This window comes from Magallana gigas, chromosome 1 (genome assembly GCF_963853765.1).
Source record: "Magallana gigas chromosome 1, xbMagGiga1.1, whole genome shotgun sequence".
In the NCBI taxonomy this organism is placed as follows: domain Eukaryota; kingdom Metazoa; phylum Mollusca; class Bivalvia; order Ostreida; family Ostreidae; genus Magallana; species Magallana gigas.
In genome coordinates, this window is record NC_088853.1 from 56,479,115 (window position 1) to 56,501,921 (window position 22,807).

The 22,807-nt window shown below is 33.5% G+C and overlaps 1 protein-coding gene across 2 annotated transcripts; it reads left to right on the top strand.

Moving 5' to 3' along the window:
• Window positions 1-17,643: 17,643 nt before the first annotated feature.
• Window positions 17,644-21,138, top strand: LOC117686880 (uncharacterized). 2 transcript variants are annotated; one of them, XM_066074394.1, is made up of 5 exons: window positions 17,644-18,709; window positions 18,839-19,605; window positions 20,293-20,423; window positions 20,570-20,772; window positions 20,926-21,138. In XM_066074394.1, exons 2-5 carry the CDS (start codon window positions 19,476-19,478, stop codon window positions 20,939-20,941), a joined length of 480 nt encoding a protein of 159 aa, XP_065930466.1. In that variant the 5' UTR covers window positions 17,644-18,709; window positions 18,839-19,475; the 3' UTR covers window positions 20,942-21,138. The 2 variants fall into 2 exon arrangements, 1 of the variants encoding a protein (XP_065930466.1); XR_010710588.1 differs by lacking the exons at window positions 17,644-18,709; window positions 18,839-19,605 and adding an exon at window positions 19,890-20,162.
• Window positions 21,139-22,807: the final 1,669 nt, after the last annotated feature.

Consider the following 22,807-nt stretch of genomic DNA (forward strand, 5'->3'; position numbering starts at 1 on the left):
TGGTATACTCTGTAACTTTTTAGTTGACACAGGAGCTAGTTTGACAATTCTTTCTCATAGTGTTTATGAGAATATTACAAAATACAAGGGAAATGCACTTGCTCCAAGTACCCAGAGCATCATACTAGCTGATGGTGCACTGTTACACGCTAAAGGAAAATGTGATTTTCTCATCAGTGTTGGTAACTCTGAATTTGAAGTTACGACTGTTGTAGCTGATATCAGTGCTGATGGCATATTAGGTTTGGATTTCTTGAAACGGAATAAGTGTTTAGTAGACGTGGCCTCAGCAAAGATGTATGTAGAAGGGACAGAACATGAGCTTCAACTGAAGGGACATTTGGGGTGTTTCAATGTCAGCTTGAAAGAAACTGTATGCCCACCACCTAGCAGTGAGATGACATGTCCGAACTCGTGGTCATTACCCTCTAATGATCAGGGGAGAGAACATCTCATCACGTGTGCGACAGAAGACTTTAAGAGGCGGCGATTTGAATGCAGTCAGTGTGACAAAGCCTTTGCCAAATCTTCACTTCTCGTTCGACACCAGAAAAGAGTCCACTGTTCGAAAGACGCGGTAAACGCACCAGAGACATCCAGTAGTTTTATGAATACTGTCATCACAGAGTCAGATGATGACCAAGAATGGCTTGAAGACCCTGGTGACCTTATCTATGAGCCTAATCTTGAATCCGGCAGGACCATTCGCAAGAAGACGTCTCCTTCACTGCCTGGAGTCAAACGCAAGGCACCCGAGCAAACACCAGACAAAGAACACAATAAGAACTCTGACAAGTAACACGGTGCAGGGTGCCCGGCTCTAGGACACGTACACACACCTCGCCTTACATTGATTATTTTGTTTTAAATCCAATCATTCATACTCAGGCAGAGTAAAGGAAAATTATTAATATATTTAATACCCTATTCTCTTGAAAAGAACTCAGTAGATAACACGTTACAGTATGTTTACCTTTCTGTCAACGTTTTTATTTCCGAATTATTTTTAGGTGTCATCAATTCATTGTGTATGGTTTTCGTTCTTCATTGCTTATGATGTATATTGATCAGTAAGTTTAAAATAAGTACCCCTAAATGCTTATAATATGTTAGACGGATTCATTTAAGGTGGAGTAATCCTTCTAGCGCCTCTTTCACAGGTGAATGAATATTGACACCTGTGTCGTGAATTTTATCTATTAAGGTATTTAAATTTGTTATTAAGACATATTTTTAAAGTCTCGGAAATCACTTGCTAGGCATGTTTGTTTAACAGCGAATACCAGGGTGAATATCTATAAGGGCTTTCACAATTCGAAAGAGAAAAAGGTTCATGGTTCTTTATAAGTTAAGAAAACCCATTTTGTAGAAAAAAAAATCGTAAAACTATAGTAAAGATTGAACCTTTTAACTACATACCCTGGGATAACTGTCTTCCGGGAAAGTTTTTTTTCTACATGGAAAAGAAAGTATGCTAAATTCTTAATTACATAATTACAAACGGTTAATTGTACGATTTACTTGTAAAGAAGTGTTGAGGTGGCAGGGGACAGTTTTTTTGATACAATTTATTGTAGCCAAGGGATGCATGTCTTCGGAACTCTGTAACTAGAATTTCCTCAGTTCCCATTCAGCACAAATACCTTTAATTCACTCTTTATAAGGCCAATCACCAATTTCTGAAGAAAATTATTAGTCAAAACCTGTAAAATTCTCTACATACTGGTTTTTATGAGATTTTGACCCTTTCATATTTTGCTAATTTTTCATGATTTTTCAGCTTTTTAGACCTCCCCCAGCTAATTCCCTGCAGAGGGTTGACCTTCCGTACCGCGTGCATGTTGAACTATCACATGTCAGAAACTTACCGGTGTATAGTTTACAATGTCCCATCCACCTACTTTTCGTGTTATTTTACCTCCCGTCTGTAACTTGCAATTTCACTGTGTAAAGTCAGCACAACAGTCATAGCCCCAGGTTTCGCATTTTACTTCTGATTCTTATGTACCTAACATAAGGGGCCTACATATTGCATATCAATTTCAACAACAGACATCCCTCTAACTAATGATAATCAATAAAAATCATTTCATGAATTTTAGCAACACTCATAAGCCTTCAAGTACAGCAACTCTCAATTTTACAAAAATATTGACGGGTACTTTATTCGAAACTGTCCCTTGCTACCTGAGCTGAAATCTATAAACTTTAAATTCGTCATTAGTTCTGAAGTAAATGTTTGCTCCTATGCACAATTAAGCTGAATAAACAGAAGATACCATGGGTATATTTTCTATGTTAAACTCAGTTTTGATTATAACTCGTAATACTTTTTTCGTAATGGAAATTATTCCTGTTGCTAGCCGTGCACCCGAAGTGTACGTATGTCTCTTGGACAACCGCCATAGAGCTGGAATAAATCAGACACTAAAAAAAACCCAACCTAATAGTGTTATCTTTGCTAAATAAAATAAATAATAAATACAGTGTGAAAGTACAAAACAATTATTTGAAAGTTTTTATTGATTGTAATTATTCACAAGTAAGAAAAAGGGATAATGAAATGTGGTGATAAAGAACAGTATTTTAAATCATAAAGCCAAATGAGAAATTCAAAACAAAAATTATATAATCAGACAGTTTTAATTTTTATAAATAAAACCGGTCATTCATAGGAAACCTTACTACACAAAAGTTTTTGTCCTTTGGCATTCTAGTTACGTTTATAAATAGATAAATGTATATTAAAACTCAAAATACAGCTTAAAATATAATTTCACTGCAGATTTTGATAAACACACTGATAATCATAAAAATATTGTTGGCCTTTTTTCTCGCGAGATTTAAAAAATGCACAAACTCATAACAAATGTCAACAGATCCGTACAATGTATTCAACAGTCTGTTTATGGAATGCGGGAACCTGTTAAAGCGATATTAGTGAGCAGTTAAATCATCCTTTTATTAATTAGCTGTGAGTAAAACAACTCGTAAATATTTAAAATCGATCAGAGAACGTTGCCTCCAGTTGGAGGCGGCGAATTTCCAGTTTTTGTAATGGCGCCCGTATTGGCGTTTTCCTGGCATAATTAATGTTAATTGATCTGAAAACCCAGCAATAATGACAAAACAAGTTTTCTTATAGAATTTTTTAAAACCTTGTTTAAAAACATATAATTTGAAAGAATTTTTTTTCATATATTATCATAAAAATGTCACTGAACACAAACAAGCTTTCAGCACACTCAATGTATGTTTTATTTCACAATTTAATATTTTACTCGTTTGGATTGCAAATTAGACATTGCAAAAAATCCATTTGATTCTGGCGTCTTTTGGAATTCTTGCAAAACTTACTGTAACTCTCTACTCGTAAAATTATCTGATGAAAGTTGAAAAACCGAACTGATTTCAACTTAATAGACTTAAATTTCATCAACTGTTAGAAAAAAAACATACATGTCATCACACTTTTTGAGATATCGGGTAAACTAAAGCATATTTTAGCGTCAGAAAAGTGTATTTTAATCAACTCTCCTATGCAGTTATTCAGACAAACCGAAAGTGAAACAGTGTATGGATTTCAGCACAAATCAATACCGCTGACAACACATATATAGTTCTTGAAAATAATAGATAAATGTAATGTAATCTAAGACACAGGAAGATGAAACTTGTACCACAAAGGGTTTAAGAAATGTTCAGTCAAATAATGTTTTGAAATCAAATATTGTTTGAGATTAAATAAGTGAAATAATTGATTGTTAGATCATAAATCCGACATGCGGCGCAATGTCAAAAAGGAAAAGTTAAAATCAGCATAATAAAAAGAAAATTGCTAGGAAAAGGACTTTTCGAATGAAAAATTTGAAATAAAAAATGCATTTAAATTTGTTAATAAATGTATTATTTACTCAGAAAACGTTTTGGCTATAATACAACTTTTTTTAAGGTTTTATAGCGCATTTTGTAACAAGTTGAAGTGTTAACTCGTCATAAAATGACGACGTCAGCGCTTAAGGCGGCGTAGTTGTAACTGATAAAATTGTGTAAAGACCTTGAAACAAATCCAAAGCGGCCTTTGAAAAAAATAAAATTAACAAAATCGCTTAGAATTGCATTTTGTGAATAAGTAGTCCTACAACATTGAAAATATTCGGACGAGTCTGATTACAATAGGTAAGTAAACCCGACCATTAGAAATGGAAGTCAAAATGCTAAAAACAGTGCGACATTTAAGTCCGGACATGACAAGGTCCGGGCTTTTAGCTACCCTTTCCGTTGGACATAGCTTACTTTTGTTTATATATCTTGGTGGGACATTTTACTTTGATCCTATCATGTCAGCATGAATGTACACATTGCTCTAGTTTTCTTATAATTGTCTCTCAAATATCAAAATCCCATGGGATTTTGGTGGGATTTTTCATCCCATCTCAAACCCCACCAAAATCCCATGGGAGAAAAAGTACTGTGGGATAAATTGTCCCATGTGGGAGAAAAAATCCCATAATTGTTAAAAGATGGGATTAATTCTCCCATATAGGACAAAAAATCCCACATAATAAAGAAAATGGGATATATCCCATGATTTTTCACATAGGATAAATGTTCCCATATATCACAGATATTTTTCTCATGATTTCTCATAATAAATTATTTTCTTTTGTTATTTCACCTTAAGTTGCACATAACATTAAACTCTGTCTCATAGTAATTGATTGGATGAACAACTGTACAAACATTTCATGTTTTCATCTGATATTAATCTTTTAAAGACATGTGAGAATGTATTGTGTTGATTTTCCAAAATACTGTAGGTGCATGTTTGCTATAAAATGCAGATTCTAATCCTCAATTAATAGTTATTATTTGGTTCTTCATTTTTAATCCATCTAATTAGACTTTCTTGTTATCTTTCTCTTAGGAACTTATAATTTCATTACATATGATATAGCTCTTTCTGGTAATTACCATAGGCGCTTCCCAGCTAAAATCAGTGTATAAAAAATCCATCCCGAAAAGAGATGAATATTTGGCACAATGATGTATAGATGGTGAGCGTCTAACAGGTGCAGTTCTTTACCTCAGCAGATAAGAATGACCTTTGTTGCTGTGCAGTACTAATGCAACGCTCAAAAAATACCTTATGCAGATTGTAAGCAACCAAATGTTTACCCAATGATGACGTTTTTTCATATCTAATGCTCATAAACTTCATGTAGTCATTTCTCAACTCTGATCAGTCTGATGTTCCCAGTGATGTTCCTAGTTTCCATCTTGGAGTGTAATAATTATGTTGAATTACGAACCCGATTGTTAAATACCCCCCCCCCCCCCTTAAAGAATTCGGTATACTAAGACAATCTCATATCATGTTTCATGGAGTCAGGTGCACAGAACAAGAACCACATCACCACATCGTCAATAACGGCGATTGTCTACGCCGCATTGTTACCCATTGAACGGATTTTTTTTTAATAAAAGAGAGTAAAATATAACATTTGGAAAAAAAATGTTTTATATTGACTTCAAAATCATGCTAAAATAACTGTATCAAGTTTTGTAGTTTAATTAAGTCATTATAGTGAGACTGTTTGGTTTTTTTTTCAATGTGATTGTTGTTGTTTTGATACATGTAAGAAGGTAACAAAACTTCAAATTGTCGCTAAGTTTAATAAATTTCACAAACGCTATTTCTATAGGTTGGTTGCACCGAGCTCAGCTTGAGCGAGTTTCTGTACTTGTGTATATTACCTGCATACGTGTTAGTAACAGTAGATCAAATAAGTGTATTTTAAAATACATGCACATACATAGTACAGAAGACCAAAGGTGGCAAAGTTGCAAACATCAACCCGTAAATTGCCAGACTGTCACCTTGATTAATATTCTTACCCCTCGGTGGTTCGTATTGGATATACATGTAATTATATCCCCGGATGTTTAAGACTTGTTACCTGTAATTAAATCCGCGATGTACGGTTCTAGGATAACACAAAAGTGAAATTTTTGTTTAAATTCAATTTACTGGTTACAATATTATTTCCCTATAAAAGAAATTATATATGAATTAATTATTTACCAAGTGTTTCATTTTTTGAAATATCTCTCTCTCTCTCTCTCTCTCTCTCTCCCCTTATCTCTCTCATTATTTGCTTGCTTAAGTACTGCTTTAAAGTATACCAGGGACAAACGGAATCTAGACTACCTACATGTATAGTGCGGTCAATTTTTGATATAATGGAGATCTATGTGTAAAAACATCCTGAAAATTTTACTGCGGTCGCATAAGTACTTTTCGAGATATTTGGGGAAAACCCGATTTCACACCTTCAGAACGATTTTTAATCAAGCCGATTTGGCGCGGGATGAACTGGCGTCACGGGGTCAACTACTATAATATGAGAAACAAGAATATCGTATGATAACTGTTTGTTTTCTTGCATTGCTTTTTCGATATATGAACGGTTTTTTTTAAATTTCCTTATCAACACTGAATGACTAAATATACTGTTGTTTGAGTTTAAACCCATATTTTATCGAACAAAAATGCCGAATTCGGAAACTTGTTAACGTTTGCTTCATGAATTTAGTCAAATATGTGACACATTTTGCATCACATGTGTATTCTATGTAGCAAATTGACAATCAACCAAGGCACTATTGTTATAAGAAACCTATATTTAAACATTTTTCGGATGTTTTTTCATGACATTAATAATGATATTGATAAACTTATATGTTTCGTAAAAGGTGACGTGGGGGTCTATTCCTAGTATGAGACATAAAATTCAGGCACGAAGCATCGGTCGGGGGGTGGGGGGGCCTTGCATTTACCATGTTTACATATAAAGAATTGAATTATCATGGAGCTCCCCCCCCCCTACTTTTTGGGGGAGTATGTAAGTATATTAATTAAGGAAATTAAGAGTGAAATTGAAGTTACAGATATATACCACGCCAGCTCCCACCCTCCCCCACAGATAAGGATATAGAAGATTTTCAATGTCCCCTTTATTTATTTTTTTGCTTGTCAAGATATTTTGGATGAGTCTGAGATGTAATTTCAGGCAGGTAGCATCGTTTTTGAATTTGGGGGGGGGGGGATAAAAAACGATGCTACCTGCCCAAAATTACATCAATATTGCCCGATTATTCATTTTAATATTAATTTCGGACTTATAACAATCAAAATAGCATGCACATTTTAACAAACAATCGAGGGATTATTAACGGATCAAGGCGAAAGTCCAAGATGGCCGCATGATGAAGTTTGTCTCGTAACTTCTTTGAAAAAATTTTATTTTACACTTATTTACATCCTTTGTCAAGATATGTTAAATTTTCTTTCAGTTTTAATAATGATTCAGTGTCAGTATAACAATTTAATTAAGCTATTTGGAGTTAAATTGCTGACTATAATGCTCGAAAGAAAGGTGTTATTTATTGGACAAGAAATTAAGACTTCATTATTACTTGATTGCATTTTTTAAACAAGGTTTAAATTGCTGAATTGTGAGTTTTGTCATTTCTTTAAAAGATAAGTAACAATTAAGGCATATTTTGAACATTAGTTTCTTTTTGATAGTCTCATGCATGATTCTTTGACCACTGATTGACGGACTACACCTGTGTATTAGCTAATGGATGCTTATTTTACACAGTCTAATTTAATTTCTGTTTAAGCTGTTAATAATTGAGTAGCTAATTATACACAAATCAATTTACTAGTCTAGAGGTGTGAAACCTCCTCTTTGTTCACCAGACTCGTGTACCATGTGTATACATACCCCAGACAGACACGTGTCTGGAGCAGTAGTTTCGTTAGTGTACCTGTGCCATCGTCTCGGGTCAATCGTGTGTGAAGGGAGATTATGTAATCAACTGAAATAATGAACATCAATCTGTCAATGCAAGCATTTAAGATATCGTAATCATCGGTAAAAAAGGCGACGAGAATAGCCAAAATCCTTTAAAAAGAAACTTGATTGTAACAAAATAATTGCGGATACAAATCTCTAAAGCTACAATACTTTAAATAACTAGATACGTCAAATCATCAGAGCTATATCAATTTTTTTAATTTTTGACTGCAAAATCGAATTTATTTTGTAATGCTTTTAAAGGTAATTCCCTTCCTGTTGATCTCGTAACCTCTCTTCCGCATGTTGAATAAGCAAATTAATAAAATAATGTTAAATATGTCGCCTTAATTATAGTTATATTATGTAAGTACAACAAATTTTCTATAATATCAAACTGCTAGCATTCATGCCGTAAATTCTCCATTTCATAGAGCTTTATTTGTGATGCTCAATTAGTAAATATATTTACACCAATTCCTATATATTTGCTTTGTATATCTGTTTATATTTTGTATTCATGTCGTTTTGTATGTACATGTATATCGAGAAGGTCATTGTGTACACAGCACACAAGTCAGTGTTTTTGTCTAGATTTTTGTTTTCTCTCGACTTGCTTAGCTTGTGATTAATTTTGCTTAATTATAAACTTGTAATAGTTATGAAGAAATTTTGGAGAAAAATCAGTGCCGCGAGCGTGATTTGATCCCACGCTAGTACAATAGTGCTACTTACATCGCCCTCCGCGCAGCCACTGCGCCACTCGCGCTTTAATTGTACATGTTTGTTTTTTTTATATATAAGGTAAGGCTATCTTATTAAAAAGGAAATAAACTGAAAAATTAATAAAAGTAAAGCTAATTTTTTCTTCGGAATAATATATTCTAAAATATATAGAGTATTTCGCCCCTTGTTATGGTTCTTTATTCAAAATTTGAATAATTACTTTTTGATGTGTGTATATCACCGCCTGACATGGAATGTACCGATCCAGCTTTTTTTCCTTGGGGAGGGGGGGGGGGGGGTTGGGTTCGGAGTGACATTTTAGTTTGCCAGGGGGTCAGAGACATATTTTCGATATTTCTTTATGTAAATTTAAATTTTCAAGGGGGTCCGTCCGGTCAATGATACGCGTTTTGTCACTGCCGGTTTGATACTCAGCTTCGCATTAGCTTTGAAATTCGTTATCATTTATATGTTCTAATTAGAAACCAATGATTTTTTTTTCATTATAGCCGAAGCACTTGTTCATTCTTGAAAATGATTCTCAAAATCATGCATGTATTGCATTTAACTTGGATTTACACGAAATAATTTAATTGAATGATCAGCCCAAATTTGTGGCATCCCGTTTAATACATGTTAAGAAGTCCGATAATTAACAGTGTTTTAAAACTTAAGCACACTTGTATTGATTGGCAAAATGTGAATATAATAATCTTCGTTTCGGGATGGCATTGTAACGGGCTTAGCAAAACCAGGGACGCTGGTGTCTCACTGGCAAGACAACCACCATTTACTTAAAATGATATATGTCGCATTGATCTACGTAAATATCTTCTATATGCCAAAAGCTATCTGATTAATTAATTCAATAATTCATTAATATTGATAGTAAAGATTAAAAGTTAACAAAATTGGTTAATAATATTTACATTCACGTAATAAAAACCGTGTTTGATTTCGTAGAGACGGAAGACCTTAATGATAAGTGTTCGGTAAAAATTTCTCGCTTCTGAACTTCCATTAAAAAAAAATAAATAAGAACGCAGAACCTTAAAAATGGATGAAAAACAATCCAAAATTAATATAAAGATTCACAATTCACTCCTTGTATGTGCCAAATTTCCATTTTATCATGCAACTTGATAAACTGGTTCATAGCCAGTTTTCAAAACTCGGAAGTGGAGTGAAGACAAACGAGGGGAATAATTTTGCTATCATGAGCAGTAAGTACATGTATGTTCTTAATTATTTTCTTCATCCAATTTTAGCCTCGAGCGAGTTCACCTGTGTCACGTGTTTCTGTTCAATCTGGTATCTGCTCGCACGTGTCTTACACGTGTATATCTCCATTCTTTGTAGAACAATAGGGTGCTAATTAATATACACAGACTGACACCTGTAGATACTGCCATGTGAATTGGTAGATGCTTTAGGACAATAGGATAGTAATTAGATATACACAGAAAGTGTCTCCTTGGTCAGTTGACTTATCTATGAGGAATTCATAATGAACACAGCAAAGACTTTTAATTCTATGTTTTTAATTCTATGTGTACACCTGGCACATGTAAAGCTTATTTGTAATTGACATCAACACAATATTTAAAAGTTATTAAAACGATACTATATATGAGAGGAATGTGCAAGTAATAAAATGTTGAAAGAGTAGATTATCATATATAGTCAATGTAATACAGATCATTGCATTCACAAAACTATATGCATTGATCTATATTGATAAAGTTTAAATACAGTTTAGTTACTACACTTGTATTGTTTTCATTTTAAGGAAATATTTATAAGTAATATGAACAGATCCACATTTCAATTTTGTCATTAGTACAATTGGCAACATTTTAAAAAACATTATATAGTCTGGCATCATGTCTATTATAGACTGTGCACTGTTGCATTATCTCATTTGGGGGAGCGGGGGGGGGGGGGTGAAGACTGAAGACTTTTTTAGGAACCGTTTCTGTCATTATAGTCAAATTATTTTACTACTCCTATTACAAAGTAAACTAATATGTCAACTTATATTCTTCCAAAAATATCATACATGTGTATAAAATTATCAATTATTAATGTCTTTATGCAAAGCATATTTTTACCAAAAATTATTAATTTGATGTAATATACACATGTATATCATATACCATATGATGATTGTAAAAACTTGAATAACTTAATTGAATGAGCTGGACATCTAAGATAGTCTTACCAAACTAATTCAAATTTATATAAGTCCGTTGAATGATTTAAGTTATATATGTAAGTAAGTAAATCATATATTATTGTGACATGTGTATCTTTTACAACTGAGTAGTATACAATTACAAAAATCAAACACCTGCCCATTGGACCTATGATAAGTCACTGTTAACACTAAGTTATGATTTTATGCATGGGCAAGAACTTAATTTGTCTTAATTAAAATGCAGAATGAATAAAATTTGCAGCTTGTCTTGGGAAATTACAAATGAGAGTTTGAATTTAGAAACTAGAGAAATTAGAGAGATTATTTGGAAAAATAACAATTTGATATAGGTTTTTTCTGTGATTGTAATCTAAGTTAATTTTAGAAGAAATTGGAATGTGTCCTCTACATGTATTTCGTCTACAGAGTTTTCATGTGCACTCAGTCTAGACAAGTTCACCCTGAAATTGTGCAGTCTCTATTTTCAGGGGTAGTATACCCCACACTGAAACTGTGCCATTGTTGATCTAGCTTACAATATGTTTAGGAATGTTCATTGAGATGTTATTTTCTAAGCAAAAATTTTCCTTTGATAGTTTGTATGTTCTTAATTTAGGAGTATTTAATGTGGATATCCATTTGCCATCTTAGTTCATGTTCTAACTGCTGTTTGCTAATAAAATGAGTTAATATATACATGAAGTACATGGGGGCATATTTTCATAGGTTGCCATCTAGTATATCTACATCATATAGAATAGACATTGTGCTTTTATGAATAGTCCTTGTCACACTACTACATGTAATACACGTATTGTCAAACAACAATTTATGTACATGATATACCATATGACTGCCCAGAAAGACAACAACTTCAGTAAATAATGAGTAACATAAATACAAGGCTTTTAGTTACTAAAACATCTTGTCAATGAATAGAAGAAGTCGATCAGAAATAATTAAGTACTACATGTAGGTAACTGCATGCAAGTTAAAAATCAGAATTAATCCTTTAAAACCTATGGCCAAAAATTTTCAGAGAGAGAGAGAGAAAGAGAACATACCCGGTATATATAATCATGTTCATAATTAACTTTGAAACAAACCGAAATCATTCATTAGGAGAGAGAGAGAGAGAGAGAGAGAAAGAGAGAGTTGTTGAACATTAGGGTTCACTGGTTAAAAATACATGTACCTGGTATGTATTCAGAGCTTTATTTAAGCTCATTGAGCTTTGTTGAGTAGAGTATTAGGAAAAATTTAATATGTAACATAACTATTGAATAAACATTTAAGTGTTTGTAGTATAACCTCACAATATCCATAAAAGTACCACTGAGACCAACATAATACAACTGCATAATAAATAAATGTTATTTAAGAAATTAATGGGTTCTAAGCCTCTGACCCGCCATTCAGTAAATATTTTAAAACAATCTTGACTAATAAATGTCAATCATATAATAATGATTCCAATATAAGTCAGATGAGCAAAAATGACTTTTTTCATAAAGGAAAAGCATGGGACAAAAACTTCCTTAGTATTAATTAAGTACCCGTGGAATGAACACTTTTTTAAAAATAAGTTACAATTCCCAACTCAAGAGGAACAATTAATATCTTTAAACATATTTTATTTAAAAAAAAAAAATAATAATTTAGGAGGGAGTTACTCCCATTATTATCCAAAACTGTCTGACTTGCTCTCTTTAATTTACACTAAAATTCAATGAAAAGATGAAATTAGAAAGCTTATGCAATTCTGAGAAAAAATATGCATCATATTGCAAATTCCATTGAGGTTTAAGAAAAATATAGCCATTTAAGTGAACCTACCATTTCCCCACTCCTCTATTCAACACAGATTCATGGGGCTCTCCTTTAGTAAAACATATTAACTTAATCTTTTAGACAGCAGTTGTTGTTCAACCTCCTTGAATAAGAAACCTTATTCAGTACTACATACATCTACATAATATTACCATGATAAAAGCATCAAATCACTTAGAAATACTCTTACATGTATTACACTCCCCGTATTTTGATTGTCAGAAAAAGCATTTATAGTTTGAAATATTTTACCTAGTAATATTATGAAACTTGTGGCAATTTTCTTGGGTTATTTTTTACACATATTTGAAATAATCATCACTGATGCTAAGAAATTGCTCTTTTTTGGTAAATTGGATGATTTGTAGCATTTTTATTCACAACTAAACATGCCATCCTACATGTGTTTTTTTCTTTTTTTCCCATGAAAATGGAAGTTAACAATCATATTTAGTGAATATCTTATCTATTCTGGTTTCTAGTCTCCTTTTGATAAACAGTAGGACCTGCAAGTATGATATGTCTACCTTTAATTTAAATAAAATTAAAACACACCAGGGTTACGCTGGAGATGGATATATATATAAGAATTTCATGAAAAATGTTCAATTTTTACATGTATTTCTACATTTTTGACGCATATATATATACAATAAAAGGGTAAAAATATGTTGATTCTTGTTCGTTTCAATAGTAGTACCGTAATTATAGTAGCTAGATGTTATTTGAAAGGTAAAGTGTACCTTTACATATATTATCATACATGTATACGTAATGAAAGAATTAAGGGAGATGATTTTTTAACTAATGTAAAAACATCTTAAATATCACTTTTGCACAGGATACATACACTTGGGTTTTTAAGGTTGATACTATCATAACTACATTTGTTTACATGTAATTACATTTGTACTACATTTGAAAGAAACATATTCTTTAAAAAAAATGGGTTTATATAATTTGTCAGGTTTCTTAATGTTATTTCATAAAACCAGAGAGCAACTTCACTGCAGATTTATAAATTTAATGATTAAATTGATAAAAACTGTTTTAAAAGTATTAATTTTTTCTTATCTCAGTAATTAACTTAAGCCTATAAATTGTCATCAGAATAGGAAATTCCAACTTTCTGGGTAGGCCAAATTTTACTACACATGTTACATAATAAACCACAGAGGGAGTATTAATAAACTCTCCTTCTGTATGTATATAAAAATAATTGTTTACATTGTACCTTTTGTAATTAAGTCTCCCAAAAGAAGTTTGGAGACATTGTTTTTGAAAGCGGTTTCTTCTTTTTCTTCTTTCTTGCCTCTGAACTTGTCTATCGCTTTTCTTAGAGATGGCTGCATGAACAGAGTTGTACACAACTCTAGATCTAAAATATGATAGGCCTGCATACCCTGTTTTAAATTTTAAATTTATTGTTTTTAAATTGGGGTTGGGCAACCATAGTTTTGGGGTCAAATAGGGGTGGGGTCTAACACTGAATCCGTAGGGAAAAATTATACACTATATTGTAAATGGTTATCACTTGAAAACCGTTAAAGATATTGACATGGATTTTTCAAATGCTAAATATATTGAGTGTTAATTATGGTCAATACATGGTACATTATAGATATGATCTCTGGGGACTATATATATTCCCCAACCCCGAGGTTTGGGAAATTACTTAATATCTAAAAAACCGTGACTCCTCACCCCTAAACCATATAAATTCTTGTTCCTTGTGTAATGGGGCATCATATGGTATATAGGTTATGGCCATATGGGGGTGGTTCCGTCTACCCCTGAAATAGGAAGTGCCCTAATTTAAATATCTCATTAAATTCCTATGAGATCCCCAACCCCGAACTACTTATATTCTTGTTCTTTGTGTTAAGGGGCATCAAATGGTATGTAGGTTATGGGCCCTGGGGGTTGTCCTGACCCCCATTGAACAGGAAGTGTCCAAATATCTCGAAAACGGTTGAGATCCCCACCCCTAAACCAAATATATTCTTGTTCCTTGTGTCAAGGAGCATCAAATAGTATAAAGGTCATGGGCCCCAAGGGTGGTCATGACCCCCCCCCCCCCCCTTTTGAACAGGAAATGCCCAAATATCTTGAAAACAGTTGAGATCCCCGCCCATAAATCATATATATTCTTGTTCCTTGGGTCATGCCGGTTCACCTGATGTACAGTATCAAATCAAATCAAATCATATCAATCAATCAAAATTTAAATTAAAACAAAAATGAGTCTCCTTGCAGCAGTGAAAAGTAAGAGTTTATAGGTTTACATAAACAGAAATATTTTCATTAATATTCAATAGAATTGGTAATTTTTGGTATTTATTTTCTCAGAATTTGTTAAATCTTATTGTTATAAGCTCTATTAAGTCATTTCAAGAAGAATATGTTATTGATGGTACATATAATTTAGCATGTGTAATTCATTAGATGGATATAATGACATTATCTAATAAATCAATACATTGGTTGTTTGAATATTGCTTTTACTAGACTATATGATCAGACAATTGAATCATAAGTGTTTAGTTAACCCCAACATACAATCAATCAAGATGATATATTTAGAGGACTTTTTATCCTCTGGGATAAAATATCCCAACATGGTCATTCATAGGATTTTAAATCCTATAAAAGCCTTTTATAGGATTAATTATCCTATCAACACCAAAGATGGGAGAAAAAATCCCATGGGAGTTTATATCCTACAAAGATTATTTTCTCCCATGGGATTTTGGTGGGGTTTGAAATTGGATGAAAAATCCCACCAAAATCCCATGGGATTTTGATATTTGAGAGACAATTATAAGAAAACTAGAGCAATGTGTACATTCATGCTAACATGATATGATCAAAGTAAAATGTCCCACCAAGATATATAAACAAAAGTAAGCTATGTCCAACGGAAAGGGTAGCTAAAAGCCCGGACCTTGTCATGTCCGGACTTAAATGTCGCACTGTTTAAACAACATATTTGAGTAGGACGAACTTTAGACAACACGTATCACAGGAAAGTTTGAGTCGGCATGTTTTTGTACTTAGTAAATATTTAAAAAAAAAAACAATACTTGAATTTTTATATTGAATGTACACTCAGGGTACATTTTCAAAGAAAATATTTTTTTCAAGATATTTTCAGAACTAAAACGTAAATGTTATCGTATATGATGTGGAGACTGGAAATTTTCCACGTCGCACATTGCGCCGCCTTACAAAACTTGTTACTAATTATTCATTTTTTCAAGAAATAAATAAAGTACAGATTTGAATTTTTCAGTATTGTTTGCCAAAGGGCCATGGAAAAAATTATGGAAGTCTAATAAAATTGCACTGAACAGGTTTAAGTTATGTGTTCTGTCTACGCTATTTGGGACAACCCTCGTAGTGTATTCTAAATCATTGTTTTTCAAGGAAACTTATTTATTAATCCATTGAAAATAGTCAGATTTTAAATGGTACGAACAATTTAAATATTTTTTTGTAGTCGTATGTAATCCTACGCCAGAGGACAATATAGTCTCGTTCAACTCGACATTTGGATGTCCCCGTAAATCCTTGTCGGAGATTTACGGTGTCAGCCAAGCGTTTGGTTGAACGAGACTAGAGTTCAATATTGCTTGGATCCATACAATTTTCGAGAAATATTTCTATTACTGATACATGGTTTGATTGAATTTATTTTATCTTTAAATATTATTTATCATGATTCATTTGAGAGTTTCTCGATATTCTTGTCAAAAGGTCCAAACATTTACATTATAAAAATGTGCGTAATTCAAATATTAGAAACTACGGGTACTTGTCATGCAAAATAACATATCATTGATTTTAAATTAAATAAACATCGACAAAATCAACTCTCGTCAGTTCTTCAGTACTTTATTAATATAAAATATAAATAACGATTGTTCCACATGCAACAAAAATTGTATTATTGAAATACTTATTTTTTTTTCAACGTTACTAAAAGTTATCAATCAAAAGCCGTAAAGGCAACAAAGGCGTCGAGCTGACATTTTCTTCTATATATTTTCTTTTAAATATAAAATGTTATCAATAATTTGAATTTGACACTAAGCATAAATATGAGTGAGGGGGTGTAAAAAACCAGATCTTAAACAACTATATCAAGGATATTTACTTACTCAACACTGATGGTGATGACCTCCTCTTCATTACTACATAATAAATAAATACGTTATATGAATTTAACTCGAAGGAAATTTAGTCAAGCAATTATAAAATTCAAAAATCATAATATTTTGTAAATTTATGATACTAACATCAATCTTCTCGGGGCATTGGGTGGTAACCTAAAAAAATATTTTTTTTTCTTTTTTTTTTTGTTGTTGTAAAATTGCATATGTGATTTTATTTATTGTATTAGGATGTTTCGTTACTGATTACTAACCCTAGTCCACAAGGACGTTTATTCGGCGTGCTACAAATTAAAGATATATTTATGAGTATACCATATGAAAGCAATATTTTAAGTATGTGAATGTAGTTATAAATACCATAAAGTTAGTTTTCATCACATGTATTACTCACGTGATAGGTGTACTGAAATGTAAATGTTAAAGAAATTTCATCATTTTTGTTCTAGCACTCACGAGCATGGTATATTTTCAATCTGTGGAAGTAGTGTTCGAAGTCTCCCTTCGATTTTTGTGATTTCTTCCACAATTTCCCGCTTTTCGGCACAAATACACCTCCTTAAACATATAAATATATATATATATAGATCAATAAAAAGTTTTAAACGGAGTGAGCCCACATAAAAGTATTTTAAACTATTAATTTGAAGTAATACATACAAGTCGATTTTGGAGAAAAAAAGACGTAATTTTGGGGTGTTTCCTCCGTTTTATACAAAAAAACTCATGTGATTTTTTGGATGTATCTCATTGGTAAATTTTCGATACATACCCTCTTTTCACCACAAATAATTTTGTTTAAAAAAATCCTTAAAGTGTGGAATTACATTCAACAAAGGGGGGGGGGGGGGGTTAACTGGTTTTTACGTGATATGAATAAAAAAACCATTTACTCAACTGACATTGAATTGCGCTAAAAAAAAATCAAAAATGGAGTATTCACATTAAATTTGAAATTTTCCATCAAATTGAGTAACGACCTTTAGCGATACATCATCACTTTAAAAGGTGATCAGGGTAACCTGACATCACCTTACATAGCTATGCGGGTCACACATTGAAATGTTCCATTTTTCTCATTATTGGTGTCAACTCTAATCAGTTAAACAAATACGTTGCGTGGACTTTAAGTAAAATCATACACATACAAATCATTTACATTCAATTCATTCAAGTAACAACTTAAACCGCTCATTTCAACATGTTTTGTTTTATACTTTGTGCTCTTCTAATCGGAAATATAGCAGCGTGTGATTTTTGTCAACCTATTGCCTTAGGTTCACATTGCATGGGTGAAATTGTTTGTCCGACACACACTAAAGTTGTAACTGTACAGTGTTATGTGAAAGAAATTATTTCCAGTGAGCCCATCGGACAGTTATTAATTAATGGACAGTGTGCTTCCATTGAAAATTTTGTACATTTTTGTTTTAACAATAACATACGGGAAATTGTGATGCTGGAGGCAAAGTCAGAACCTCTCATTTGTTCAGGTAATTTTTTGTTAACAAATCGTTCTGTCCTAAAAACACACTCCGTCTTCCAAAGTGTAGGAGGGAGGGGGGGTCAGATAAAATCATCCTTTCTATCTATCTTTTCTTTCTTTCTCTAAACATCTAAGGGTACCGTCTCGTGGGAAAACTCCGCCTCCTGTCCGATTACACACTTTCAGCCAATCGCTACCTTGTAAAATACTGCTGACTACAAAGGAGAGTGTGCGCGACTCGTGATCTCAGATTTCATTTCGTAACGATGCCTTGCGAGCTAGTGAACAGGAATCCTATCTGTCCGCCAGGTACATATCATAATTGCATAACTTACATGTGTTCAATACGATGATATGATTACGTTTTTAATTGAAATAATTATGATTTCAGAAGTAACACCATCACCCCAGATGCCTGGGGAAACAGACGAATGTAAGTCATTATTTGTTGAGTTAGTTTTGTTCTGTCCTCGTTCCTTTTTTTCGTTATCATGTTATTTTTATTGTTATTTTGGAATTTTGTTACTGTTTATTTTTTCCAGTTATTTAATATTTACTGTAGATACGAGTTCGCACCGTTCAACTTCGACGGGTACAACAATCGTCATTGATCGGACACAACATTTTAGATCCACACCAATGCCTACTACTCAGCTACATACTCAAACATCCATTTTTTACAATACACAGTCATCAATATTTTCCCGATTTCATGAACATACTTCCACTCCCGTTATTACTTGGTCTACTATACACGCATCCACCCCCCTCAGTACTCAGTCTAGGACACGTGTGCATGTATCCGTCCCCCTCCGAACTCAGTCTTGGGCACCCTTAACCACCCCCCTCACTACTCAGGCTAGAACACGTGCCACCACCACCCTTACTACTCAGGCTAGAACACATACCACCACCCCCCTCACTACTCAGGCTAGAACACATACCACCACCCCCCTCACTACTCAGGCTAGAACACGTACCACCACCCCCCTCACTACTCAGACTAGAACACGTGCCACCACCCCCTTACTACTCAGGCTAAAACACGTATCACCACCCCCCTCACTACTCGGCCTAGAACACGTACCACCACCCCCCTCGCTACTCAGGCTAGAACACGTACCACCACCCCCCTCACTACTCAGGCTATAACACGTGTGATCACCACACTCATTAATCAGACTAGGATACATACCACCATGCCCCTCACTACTAAGGTCAGGACATTCCTCACTACTCAGTTTATGACACATACCACCACCCCCCTCACTACTCAGGCTAGTGACCAGACTTCCACCTACAAGAACACTATCACATCGAATAATCAAAGTAAATATGTTTATTTTTTCTTTAGCTTCTTAATTCTTCCCATATTTATTTTCCTGTGTTGCTTTATCTACTGTCAAAAAAAATAAAAATAAACACCAATTAACTCTTCCAGATGATTTTCCAATGAATGTGATTATTGACAATTATGATGAAATACAAAATGATAATGAAGACATTATTTTTGAGTGGAAAAAATCTTTAGGAGACATGAAATCCATGAAAACAAATGAAACTTGGATTTAATTATTGGTTTTGTTTGTATATAATATATTAAAATTTTCATGTGAAATAAAGATTGCCTTACCTTTAATTTGTATGCATTGCATGTTATTAATTTTTCATTTCATTGCATTATGTCTTAATTTTATTTCTTCCATGCTTTTTTTTCTTTTTGTACTAATTCCTGTTGCTGAATGGTTTGTGCATATAAGTAACTGAGTCACTCAATATTTAAGAAAAAAAAATGTATTGATTGGATCCTGTTTTAGTTTTTTTTAGCATGATTTTTTCTTTTTCTGCATGATATAATAACACCTGTTGCAGCAAGTCATATATATGTAAGTAACTGAGTTACTAAACTAATTTTAATATATATATATATATATGTATATATATTCATGTGTTAATATTTTAGATGTCATTCCATACATTTTTAAAGGAGAATTAATTTCATGTCCCTTTTTTCAGATTTTGAGATAAGTGTCACCAGTCTAGTGTTGGCCCTCCTCCTCCTCCTTGGCTGGGTCATCAAGACCCTCTTCCGGAGGTGGGCCCGGATCAGGAGGAGGAGAGGGGACACTGTCCCTAAAGAGACAGCTGTAAGTAATAATTTGTTTTACATTCATATTTTAAATACCTTTATTATACAATCTGTTACATATTATTTTAAGATTGTGTATTGAGGCTTCCTCTTAATAAAATGTTCCATCAATGTATCCTAAATTTTGCATTTGTTTTATATTAGATGGAAATGGAGAGAAGAAGACAACCACCCCCACCACCCCAGATGGGTCCCTTTCCACGCCAGGCAGTAAGTACAGTACCACCACCCCGGGCGGGGGCCACACTACACCCACCCCGGGCGGCACCCTGCCCCGCTCCTCGAGTGGCCCCCACACCACCACCAGCCAGGGGTGGTGGGAGATACCACCTCCGTCCTGCTAAGAGGTAAAACTACTTCTATTTCTTTTTACTCTGTTTGAATTTTATATATGTAAATATATTTTTGTTTTTTATGATTTCTTTCTGTTTTATGATCAAGTGTGTGTATTTAAATTCTGATGTCTGACCTAACTTCATATATTTTTTCTTATTCATTAGACCAAGAACTGAGTGATTCAGAAGATAGTGTAGTAGGAATGGAAGTCCCCATTGGCGCAAATCTAGCCTTGACTCATTTGTGAGACTGTAAATTTGATTTCAGAAGATACTGAAATCACAAAATATCCCCGTTGGCGCAAATCTAGCCTTGACTCATTTGTGAGACTGTAAATTTGATTTCAGAAGATACTGAAATCACAAAATATTCCCGTTGGCGCAAATCTAGCCTTGACTCATTTGTGAGACTGTAAATTTGATTTCAGAAGATACTGAAATCACAAAATATCCCCATTGGCGCAAATCTAGCCTTGACTCATTTGTGAGACTGTAAATTTGATTTCAGAAGATACTGAAATCACAAAATATATTCTGGTTTAATTAAAAGTGTAATAACATTGTTTTATTTTTTTTCTTTATTATTTAGTCACAGTAAAAACCTTTAGCCACATATTATACTTGTCAGACATGACCCTCGTATTAGTACCATATTTGCCTTTAAATACTTTATGAATGTAACTTTTAATTTCTTTACCGAAACATCTTTTTACAGGTGTAAATTTTAAAGTATATATTTTGGTTCAAATTCTTAAAGAGCACATCGATCTTTTTCGTGATAAAATGACATCTATTTTGAGTCAAAGTGTAATCAGATTCGTTGTAAAAATGAATCTTATTGTTAACAGGATTGGAGAGGATGCCTAAAAGTCTGCACCACGCAATCATATTTACTGAAGCCAAACAAATAGTATTTTGTGTGTGATAGATTACTCATTATTCTAAGGTCGACTCGAATTCTTGTATTATATCAAAAAAGCAATTTGAAATAAAATACGCTTTTCATGGGTGTCAACCATCATTGTAGAGGCGTACCGTAAGATTTATGAGTTTGCTTTAGACATAAATACCATTATATATAAAAAAAAAATGTTCCTATCATCACTTTTTTCTATTGTATGAGATGTCATGTCGTAGAGGACTTATCTTGAAACTGTGTCGTTTTTAGCTCACCTGAGCCAAAGGCTCAAGTGAGCTTTTCTGATCACAATTTGTCCGTTGTCTGTCGTCGTTGTCGTCGTTGTCGTTGTAAACTTTTCACATTTTCATCTTCTTCTCAAGAACCACTGGGCAGATTTCAACCAAATTTGGCACAAAGCACCACTAGGTGAAGGGGATTCAAGTTTGTTCAAATGAAGGGCCACGCCCTCTTTCAAGGGGAGATAATTGAGAATTATTGAAAATTTGTTGGTATATTTCAAAAATCTTCTTCTCAAAAACTATTTGGCCTGTAAAGCTTAAACTTTTGTGGAGGCATCCTTAGGTAGTGTAGATTCAAGTTTGTTCAAATCATGGTCCCCGGGGGTAGGGAGGGGCCACAAGAGGGGGATCAAGTTTTACATAGGAATATATAGAGAAAATCTTTAAAAATCTTCTTCTCAAAAACTATTAGGCCTGAAAAGCTCAAATTAAAATGGAAGCATCCTCAGGTAGTGTAGATTCAAGTTTGTTCAAATCATGGTCCACGGGGGTAGGGAGGGGCCACAAGAGGGGGATCAAGTTTTACATAGGAATATATAATGAAAATTTTTAAAAATCTTTTTCTCAAAAACTATTAGGCCAGAAAAGCTCAAATTAAAATGGAAGCATCCTCAGGTAGTGTAGATTCAAGTTTGTTCAAATCATAGTCCCTGGGGGTAGGGTGGGGCCACAAGAGGGGGGTCAAGTTTTACACAGGAATATACAGAGAAAATCTTTAGAAATCTTCTCCTCAAAAACTATTAGGCCAGGAAAGCTCAAATTAAAATGGAAGCATCCTCAGGTAGTGTAGATTCAAGTTTGTTCAAATCATGGTCCCCGGGGGTAGGGAGGGGCCACAAGAGGGGGA